The following is an 11,270-nucleotide window of genomic DNA, read 5'->3' as shown; positions in this document are numbered from 1 at the left end:
ACATCAGTCGTACAATGGTCACACAATATGTCGGATTATGGTCACAAACCTCAAATCTGATATTTCGAATGTTTAATATCGAGAGTTGTTAATATGTAACAAAGTGGTCGCTAAATCTCAGATAAATGTGATCGATTATCTTTGTTCGTCGCAAATATGTTGCAAAATTTGTGACCGTTTTGTGACCTTTAGTCAAATTGTAAAAAAAAAGAGTTCTATAGATAACAAGTCGCTAAGTGGTCTCAAAGTGCGACCTTGTTGCGACCAAAAATATTGAATCGGTAAAAGGTCGGATAGTAGTCGCTTAATTAAGACTTTTTTCCGACTACTTATTTCCGTCGCTAATAAGCGACCAGTTTCCATCTGTTTCGTTTGTAGTTGTTTAACAGTCGCAAAACAGACACAAAGTAGTCGTGCTTTTTTGCGACCATAAAAATAGTCACAACAAAGAGTCCCAAATTGCAGGTTTTCTTGTAGTTCGAAAACGATTTTAATTTTGCGGTTTTCAAACGCAAAAACGTTTTTAGGGTTCATGCGATTTTAGGTTTTGATTTCTATCAATTTATGCATGCAATCAATCATAGAAATAATCAATATAAACAACCTAAACAACCTCAATCAATCGATTTATATTTTAGGGATTTCGGATTTGATTTGATTTAGGTTTTAAGGTTTCAGCCATGGCCTAGTGTTTTCGAGTTTGAGATTTAGGTTTAAGCAATAACTTTTCTAACAACTTAAACGAGTCAAGCAATAGAATCATACAAGCAAAAGCAATCACTTAATCAATCATTATCCGTTTTTAAGATTTCGCTTTGCATTAGGTTCAAGTTCGATTTTTGGTCTTTAAGCTTTTAAGGTTTCGTTTTTACCTTTCACCAATTGGGGTTGAACGGATTGAACCGGGAGCTTAAGACCTCAGTAACTCACGCTGGGATGAACAGTGTCTATGAACAGTATCGATGAGCAGTACCGATGAACAGTGCCGATGAAAAGTGTCGACGTGAACAGTGCCGATGAACAGTGTCGACGTGAACAGTGTTTTACGATTTTTAGGGTTAGGGTTGATAAAAGCAAACTCATGCTGATAACGTGTTGTGAAACTTATGGTTGTATCTTCTCATTCCATGAATAATGATACATATATATAGGCATATAAACCTAGGGTTTTAGAATACATAATGAATAACCCTGATGGGCTTATTGGACCCGGTTATAAGTCCAATATTGATGTATTATAACAATATATACTTATTGGTGGAAGCTAAATGATCACAGATTCAACATACCTAATTTAAGTTATCTATTTTATAATTCCGATTTAAAATATATACCTCTTTTACTTCCGGTCTCAAGGGATATTGTTTTTCTTTGTACCATAGAAATATTTTTAGGACTTTTTGTAAATTAGATTACTTTAAATCAAAACTATAAGAGATATTTAGGATGTCAAAATGGATAAACCAACCTATAACCAGTGAGGTTACACTTAAATTGTTTATGAGTTGCCCAATTTATTTATTAAATGGAAAAAATCTATCCATAAACTCAATCAATTTGATGATTTGTAGTTAAATGAGTTGACCCATCAAAATAAAACAATCAATTAATTGATAAATAATTAATTAAAATAACAATTAATAATTATTCATATATAATCATTTTTCCATCATTTATCAATGATATAAAATATGGATTCATGTTTTAGACGAGAAAATTGTGAAACCGTGTTTTCAAAGAAAAAATATTTGACTCGCGTTTTTTGGCGAAAAAATTGTTAAACCGTATTTTTGGTGGGAAAAAATTGCAGAAACACGTTTTTGCCGAAAAAAATTGTAAAACCTAGTTTTAGGCGAGAAACTATGTTTTTGATGGAAAATGTAGACTCACATTTTTGGTGGAAAAATTGTGAAACAGTGTTTTAATGGAAAAATTGTGAAACCGTGTTATTGGCGAAATTTTTTATTGAGTTGTGTTTTTTTGCAGCAAAAGTATGTATGATGATGATGATATGGCAATGATAATATGATGATAATAGTATGGAGATAATGATGATGTTGAGTATCATAATTCAATGAGTTTATAGTTAACCATAAACAATTACAACCCAACCTATATAACCCAACAAACTCATTGACCCATCAATTCATTAGGATCCAAATAGTAAAATCATTAGCGTTGATGAGTTGGATCAGATTGGATAGACCAATAAAATTTGACCCATTTTGAGACTTCTAAAAATAGGTAGCCTAAATTAAACATTTTTGAATATGAAATCATCTAATACCATTAATTCATTTTTAACATTTAGATTCTTCACTATTTTGTTTGTCAACCATTTCTACGTGTGACTTTGGAACTAATGTCAATAAACCTAGTCGAAAACTTAGAATTAAAGGCATCATCACGTCTTCACATGTAAGTAATCTTTGGAGACTCATCTCGGAAGATACCAAGAGGTAAAGTAAAAATCTATAACTCATGGTGCGAAACTATATCGTTCCAACTGATTTTCATGTCATAGAAACGAAAAAGCACTTTAGAGACCGCTAATTTTTGGACAACCATTCTTAGCTATTACAGGTGCAGTCATTAGTTACATCAACAACAAAACTATCTTCATGAGGAGTCAACGAAATGGTTTATTACCCAACGATTTTCCATGAAGAACCAATTCTACAGAAAAAGTACATAGCAGACAAACCAGACCTACTAATTGATAAGAAGAAGATCGACGGAAAAAAACATCCAACATTGTGGTACAAAGATCGAGAGGATGTCACCACAGTGAACAATCCTGTTGCTGCCAATGTATGATACAAAAGAGAAACTCAAGATATGATTGAGCACATACAAATAAGCCTTCTCAAATCAAAAATCTTTAGAAACATTAAAGAATAATAGCTTTATGGTGAAAAATCAAAGAGTTGAATTTAACGAAACGCTGATTCTCTAGCAACTCTTTCTCTAGAATAAAACAAAGAGTTGAATTTAAATTTATGAAATCTTAACATTCAGTGATCAGAACCGCATGTTTTAAAAGATTTATGAAAATTTTACACTTAAACTAAATTTTAAATTTGTTTTTAGTGGGAATGGACATAATTTTTGATACGAGACAAACTTTGTATTCCCAATTGAGAACGAAACGTGATGGAAACATAAGTTCTTAAAATCCCCATTTAGACCAAATACAAATATTGATATATATATATATATATATATATATATATATATATATATTATTTTATAAATATTTATATATTAAATTTAAATTTATATCATATAATAAAAAAATTATTATAAAAAATTATTGATTTATTTATTCTTATTACTTTAACTTTCATCTAGATAGACTTTGTTTCTTTTTTCTTTTATTTGGGTACTGTTTAAGAACCCATAAAATATTAATTTTTTACTAAATTTGAATTTAGTTTTTATCAGTAAGATATGATTTTTGATTGGTTTAATTTTTTAATAAATTTGAATTTAGTTTAGTAAATAATTTTATTAAAATATTATTAAGATACTCTAATGATTTTTTAACTGGTGGAGATGGAGATGTTCTAACAGTTACTATGTCAGCTGACAATAACATCCGTTACAAAGTTTTCAAACCCACCGGTTCTTGAACCATAACCGAAACAAACCAAAGAAAAACCAAAAGCAACACATCTCTTTCTCTAAACCATCACCGGTTTATAAAAGCCTTCTTAAAGAGACGACAAAACACACATTTCGTTTCAATTATTTCTATTTTTTGTTTTATCGAAAAACAAAAAAAAATGAAGAGCAACACAAACACTAATCTAATTCTCTTCCACCACCACTCTCCACTAACTTCAAAATCATCTTCCGCCGTCGCCGCCGCGAATCACCACCGCCTCTTATTCATCTTCTTCATCTCTTTCTTCACTCTCCTCTTCTCTTTCTCTCTCTTCTCCTCCTCCTCAATCCACTCCACCACAACCTCTCACTCTCTCTCCTCACCTCCCTCCTCTCTTCCACCACCAGTCCTCGCCGCACTCCTCCACTACACTTCCTCATCACCACCAAACACATCAATGTCCTTTCTTGAACTCTCCACCATCTCCACCATCATTCACTCTCATGGCCCAACTTGTAACCTCTTAGTCTTTGGACTAACTCATGAATCTCTTCTCTGGAGATCTATAAACTTCCAAGGCCGTATGGTTTTCGTTGATGAGAGTCCTTACTCTGTTTCTAAGTTCGAACAGAGTAACCCTGGAGTTGAAGCTTATGAGGTTGTTTACTCAACTAAAGTATCTCAAGCTGGGAAGCTTCTTGGTTATTACAAGACCCGACCCGAATGTCGACCCGTTCAGAATCTTTTGTTCTCTGATTGTAAATTGGGTATTAACGATTTGCCTAATTTTGTTTATGAGATTGATTGGGATGTGATTTTGATTGATGGGCCTCGTGGGTATGCTTCTGATTCTCCGGGAAGGATGGCTCCGATCTTTACTTCGGCGGTTTTAGCAAAAAGTAAAGATTTTGGGAAGAAGACGAAGACTGATGTTTTTGTACATGAGTTTGGGAGAAAGATTGAGAGAGTTTATAGTGAAGAGTTTCTATGTGAAGAGAATTTGGTTGAAGTCGTCGGAGATTTAGGGCATTTTGTTGTGGCGGCGGCGGAGGAAAGGGAGAGTTTTGGTAATTGGTTTTGTCGGAATTCGACGAGATTGTCGGAGACTTTTACGGCGGTGAGTGGTGGCGATGAAGAAAAAGTTGGGGTTGATGATGAGTGAAAGTGGGTTTGGTTTTACTTTTTTTTTTTTTTTCGTCAAGGGTTTGGTTTTACTTTTGGTGGCTCTTTTGTAATTAAAGTTAGCTTTTGAGGTCTTTTTTTTTGTTTAGTCTTTTCATTTGTTTTTTGAATTTCGGAGAACGGTTACACTTAAAAGTTAAGATGTAACCAAATTCCAAAAGAAAACAAATGTCACTTTATTGATGAAAAACATCAAAACTTGTGATAAATTTTCACTTCGTATTAAATTGGGAAAGTAACTGAGAATGTAGTAGACCAATTTTGGACTTATATGGATTTGTTAAATTTTGAAAATATTACTTCTCTAGTTTAGTTACCATTAAATGTTAAGTCTTGAATTCCCATTTTACTTTTCTAAAACAAATCTGATATTCAGTAGACGTGTGACTTTGGACCGAATGGTTCGATTCGGTTTTAGATGATTTTTTCGTATAATTTGGTTAAGAGGCAATGTTACTGAATATAGCTAAACAAAATTATGATTTGGATTAGTATGGTTATCGGTAAATTTGGTACGGTTATGTCTCTAAAATCCTTACAAAAACTTCGTTCCGTTCAGTTTGGTAAACGGTTTGGTTCAAATAGAGATTTAAAAGTTTAGTTCGGATAGAGATATAAAAATTCGTGTAATTTAATAATTTCGGTTAATGTTGGTTAAAAAAGTTAACAAAAATAAAAACAAAAAGGTTTATCGGTCGGTTCCATGAACTGAACCAAACCTATTTCAAAAAGTTGTCGATCACTTCACTCTTATTAACCGGCTCCAAACCGAAACTTTCAAATCTCGGTTCGGTTCAGAAAAAATGATTTGGTTTTTCATCCCATGCCTAATGGGAAATTTCCTAAAAACAACCCCAACTATTTAATATTTGCCAGAAAAAAACCTGAACTTTTTTTGTTGTCAAACACGAACTATTTTTTTCTTCTAATTTCCTCTCGTCTCCGTTACGGCCGTCAACGCCGTCGTTGATGCCGTTAATATTTTTGGAAAAATTCCTTAAAAAAATCTAAGTTATTTAATTTTGCCAAAAAAATACCTGAATTATTTTTTCGTTGCCAAAAAAGTACACAGATCAACATTTCTCTCCTCTTCTTTTATTTCATTAACAATGTAAGGTGGTTAGAGCTCGTAACTTTATGTGTTTTCTTGAACTTCATACAAGTTCTCACTCTATTAGATTAATCGATTTTTAGATTTCCTAACTAGAACAAAAAAAAATACAATTAGATTAGTCGTGTTTTTAGCGTTGAGTTGGTTTGATTAAGCTAGCTTTTGCTTGATTTTAAGTATTTTTTTAATTTATGTAGAGAATTTTTGAAGATCTACAATGGTTTTTGGGGCTCTCATGAAATTTAGAGTTCCATTATTGATGATATCCCAAAATTTGTAAAGTCTAAATATATCCAAGAACAAATCTAATTGAGAAATTTTAAAATTGACTAATCTAATTGTATATTTTTGTTTTTAAATTTAATTGTCCTAAATAATAGTAAAAACTGAAAACTTCTATGAGGTTCAAGAGAACACATAAAGTTATTAGCTCTCACCACCTTACATTGTTGATGGAAGACAAGAAAAAAAAAATGTTGATCTGTGTACTTTTTTGGCAACGAACAAATAATTCAGGTAGTTTTTTGGCAAAATTAAATAATTTGGGTTTTTTTCCAAGAATTTTTCCAAAAAATAGTAACGGCGTTAACGGCCGTAACGAAGACGAGTGAAAATTGGAAAAAAATAATAGTTCGTGTTTGTTTTGTCAACAATAAATTAGTTTAGGTTTTCTTCCGACAACGAAAAAAGTTTAGGTTTTTTTTCTGGCAAATATTAAATAGTTGGAGTTTTTTCAAGGAATATTTCCCATGCCTAATATTACTCTCTACTTTCATTTGTGACTTGTGAGGTTAAAAAGAACATTTGTTTTCGCTCTTTTGTTACTCTTTTTTTGCTTTTTTGAGTCAAATTGTTTTAATTTAAATTGGAACAATTTATTTTAAAATGGTCTAAAAATGTGTCGGTGGTGACAGAAGTCCCTGGGAAAGCGGGACTTATCTCGCAATGTGGCTTCCCCTTTTCCAGCTCTATCACATACATTTAGCACTTTCAATTTTGTTAACTTTAATTTTTAGAACACTAGAAAACATATTTATTTGTTTCGTCCCATACACAGTTACAAGTGACAACTAATCATGTTTCGATTTATAAATACGATGTCTGAGTAGATTTGAGTTCCATTTATGTTTTCCGGTTATATGAACAAAATTGAATGCTACTAGTTGATGGTGGATCCATATACTATAATTATTGGGACATAATTTGAAGCAATGTTATACAAACCACCTAAAAGTAACTTGATACCAAAAAAAAAAGTAATTATAAAATTGAGTTAAAGAGCCCAATACTTAAGAACAAAGATCAATAAACAAACTGAAAAATGCCAACCAAATAGGTCTTAGGCAAAAAATATAGAAGAGATTTTTATTTGTAGTATTACTAAAAGGATTTCGGGAACATATAGACTATCGCGAGGCTACTAGTTTGCTTCTGCAAACTGTTACACTTCTCTAGTATGTCTTTCCTTTGCCCTTGATCTTGGAGAGACGGCATGGCCGCATGGGTTGGTTTTGTTCCGTGTATTGAGTTTGGTGATGTCCACATCGAGTTTGGGGAATGGAAACTGAACTATCATTTTGGTTTTGCCCAAAAAAAGAGTTCTTATTAAAAAATTTAGAAGGTGTGTTTGTCGTGCACTGTCTCATGTTGTCAATTTCCCATGGTTTGTTAGTTCTTCAAACGTTTAGTAGATTTCTGAATTCGTTCGATATATGAAAGTAAAAATCATCTTTTACGGATCAAAAACCTACGTTCCTGTCATAATTGGTGATATCTAATAGATAAAATTTTTCTCCAACAATATATATAATCTAAATCATACTGATCAATCCAAAATTTTTAAAATAAAAAATAATTAATTAATTTCATAATAACAAAAAATTGTTAGTGATTCTTATTATTGTGCCGGAAATGATATTTAAGATTCATAAATATTCCAACATTTATTTGAGATAGTAAACATGTATTTAGAAGAAGTTTGGACAACAGCTAAATTGATTAAATTAATGCAATTGATGTCAACAAAAAAATTCTTGTAATCTCAAACTTTTAAAAAATAAATTTATTATCTTGGTGCAATGGACAACAACACCTTTTATTAAATATAGTACACCAAAACTAAACAATTAATGTGTATTAATTAATGTTATGAACAAGGTGATACCAAAATGGGCTTTCTTCAAGCTAGTGCTAATGGAGAATTACCTCTGAAGTAACGTATATAAGTTATGAGCAAAGTTATTGAGAACAAGGAAACGTATGCGGATAAGAACCGAAGAACCTTCTTCAAGAATATACTATTGAATCCGATGTCTCCGACGAGGCTCGTGGCTCAAGAACAAGTCTCAAATCTTAAAGGTTGGTCTAGGTGCCACTAGCTTTCTTTATCACGTGTTGCACGTGACTAGTAAGCATATGTAATGAACCAAAACGATTAAAGAGGAGCTAAGAAAGTGAGTGAGGGGAGATAGCTGATAGGTGTCGGTGACAGTGATAGTGAGGGTGCATTTTATGGTCTGTGCTCTGGAATGTAGTGGATCATTCGTTTTCGTAAGATAATGTGTTATGGGCCGAATATGACCCACTAGGTTTCTTTCGAGTTGTAATGACTTTTTCTTGGGTTTAAGTTTAACACGAGTTGAAATGATTTAGCGGTATATAATAATATACACGATATACATTTTTCTTCTTCTTTAAAAACACTAAGATTAAAATCTGCGGTATGCTGCGGGATATCTTTTAAAAATTAAAAGGTTTATAGAATTCGGATGAAACTATGAATTTAAAAATCTTCTACAGTTTGGTATTTTTCAGATTTTAGTAGCTTTTAGTGTCATACTTTTTATATCTCAATAAAGTAACCACTTGAAAGGCATGAGAAAGATGAATCCTCATTCCTGTGTATATTTTAATTTTTATTTCTTTAGTAACTTTTTTTTCTTTTTTACAGCAAAATTGATCTTATATTATTATTATTCTAATTTCTAAGAAATATAAAAGGAAGAGAGAAATAGAATTAGAAAAGAAAAAAAAAGATATTTAGTGAGGCTGCCTAATAAAAATTTACTACCGTCGGCCATTATTTTGATTTTCACTTTCTCTGCTCGATTAAGTGACCTAGCAAAGTACTGTCCAATCCAATTCAAGGTTAACATCAGATGCACGGTTTTGACGGAAAAACGCAATTCCGCAAATTTTTCACCAAAATCGTGATTTTATTGGATTGGTAAAACACAATTTTACGGTTTTGACGAAAAAACGCAATTCTCCGATTTTACGGTTTTGGCGGGAAATTAAATTTTCCCGCCAAAATCGTGATATTATTATATTGGCGAAAAACACAATTTTACAGTTTTGGCGGGAAAACGCAATTCACTCTCATGGCCCAACTTGTAACCTCTTATTCTTTGGACCACCTAAAATAATTACAAAATTGAGTTAAAGAGCCAAATACTAAAGAATAAGACTATTTCCAATATGGGAAATTCACATTTTTAAACTTCAAAGTGTCACTGGGTAGCACTTTAAACCTCGAAAGAATTCCACTAACACTATAAACCATCAAAATAATTTTACTAATACTTTAAACCTCGAAACTAGCTTTCGTGTTTACATTGCTATAAAATATAGGTATCACCAATATCCACTTTTATATTTTCTTCTATTTTAAAAAAATTCTATTTTTGAGGAAATTTTATTCTAATGTATGTCTCTAAAATAGAGTTTCCTATAAAATAAAAGAGAGAGACATAAAATAACTCTATTTTATCTCTCCTCTATTTTAGAAGAAACTCTATTTTAGGGGCATACATTAAAACAAAATCTCTTCTAAAATATAGTTCCTCTAAAATAAAATAAAATATATAGAGATATGCGTTGAAGATGTTATAAAGATCAATAAACACATTCGAAAAATGCCAAACAAATAGGTCTTTTGCAAAGTAAAAGAAAAAAGTGATCTCGAGGACATATAGACGTTCCTGAGGCTTACTAGTAAACCGTTACATGTTGTTAACTACGCTTGATTCGTTAGTTCTTCAAGAGTTTAGTTGATTTCTAAATTCGTTCGATACTTTAATGTAGAAGATTGTTTCTCGTATCATCTCTTGCAGATCCAAAGTTTATGTATTCCCGTCACGATTGATTATTAGCATATAAAGTAAGCTAAATGAAACTTTACTCTTAGTATCAATAATATTAATATGCTAATATTATTGATAATAAGCTAATATTGGTGATACCTAATCGATGAAATGTATCTCCAACAATATATATAATCTTTATCATACATTCAATTCAAAGTCTCAGAAAAACAAAATTATAAATTATTTTCATAACATTACTATGTCCGACTGTTCAAATATACTAATAACAATTAACAACAAATATTTAACAATTTTATTATTGGCATGACGGAACACCTTTTTTCTGTACATGCATACCCCAACATTAATTTGAGATAGTAAGCATGTATTTTGAAAAATTTGAGAAAACACCTAAAATAAATAAATTTAATGTAATCTCTTTTTTTTTTTTTTTTTTTGACATCTTTGGATCGACAAGGTCTAATCCATAGCCAATCCCTACTACGCGGGGTAACGCGATTTAGTGGAATCGAACTCCGGTGAGGAAGGCGGAGTCAAATGGACTTAACCACTTGACTAAAGGTACATTCCCATTTAATAATCTCTTTAAATTATAAAATTATTATTTCGGTGCAATCGACGACAACACCTTATATAATTAAATAATGAAGTACACTAAATAAAATATTTTACGTTTATTAATGTTATGAACAAGGTGATATGATATCACCTTCTTCAAGAAAATACTGTGGATCCGATGTCTCCGACGCGGCTCATGGCTCAAGAACAGGTCATAAGTCTTAAAGGGTTAGTCTAGCTGCCACTAGCTTTCTTTAACACGTGCTGCACGTGACTAGTAAGCGCATGTAACGAACTAAAGTGATTAAAGTGAGTGTAGGATTTAGGTGTCGGTGACGGTATATAGTGATTGGTAAGGTTGAACCGTTGAATTGTATGGTGTGTGCTCTCGAATGCTGTAGATCATTGGGCCGTATATGACCCACTAGGTTTCTTTCGAGTTGTACGATCATGTTCATTTCATAATCGCCAGCGATTACGACTAGGGCTGCGATTGCGACTGCAGTTTTAAAATTGTGGGATGTTGTTTGTTTAGCAATCGCGTGAGTAGATACTGCGACTAATCACCATTTAAAAAGTCGCATCGCTAATTTTTCATGCGATCAAAAATTTGAGTCGTGCGACTAGTCACATGATCCTGCATCTGTCAAACGAACAACTTTCAATCGCAGTCGCAGTCGCGGATCTCATGCGACTACCAAACGAG

General features: G+C 32.2%; 1 protein-coding gene across 1 annotated transcript; it reads left to right on the top strand.

Moving 5' to 3' along the window:
* Window positions 1–3,610: 3,610 nt before the first annotated feature.
* LOC9322028 (protein IRX15-LIKE) lies at window positions 3,611–5,085 on the top strand. Its single transcript, XM_002885916.2, has 2 exons — window positions 3,611–4,780; window positions 4,816–5,085. Exon 1 carries the CDS (start codon window positions 3,786–3,788, stop codon window positions 4,767–4,769), a length of 984 nt encoding a protein of 327 aa, XP_002885962.1. The 5' UTR covers window positions 3,611–3,785; the 3' UTR covers window positions 4,770–4,780; window positions 4,816–5,085.
* The last annotated feature ends 6,185 nt before the right edge of the window (window positions 5,086–11,270 follow it).

The sequence above is a fragment of the Arabidopsis lyrata genome (assembly GCF_000004255.2).
Source record: "Arabidopsis lyrata subsp. lyrata unplaced genomic scaffold ARALYscaffold_3, whole genome shotgun sequence".
Classification (NCBI taxonomy): Eukaryota; Viridiplantae; Streptophyta; class Magnoliopsida; order Brassicales; family Brassicaceae; genus Arabidopsis; species Arabidopsis lyrata.
Note: the sequence above shows the minus strand (reverse complement) of the source record. Positions and strands in the feature narration are given on the sequence as shown.

Coding starts and splice junctions, on each gene's coding strand:
- LOC9322028 (XM_002885916.2), top strand. CDS start 3,786: ATGAAGAGCAACACAAACACTAATCTAATTCTCTTCCACCACCACTCT.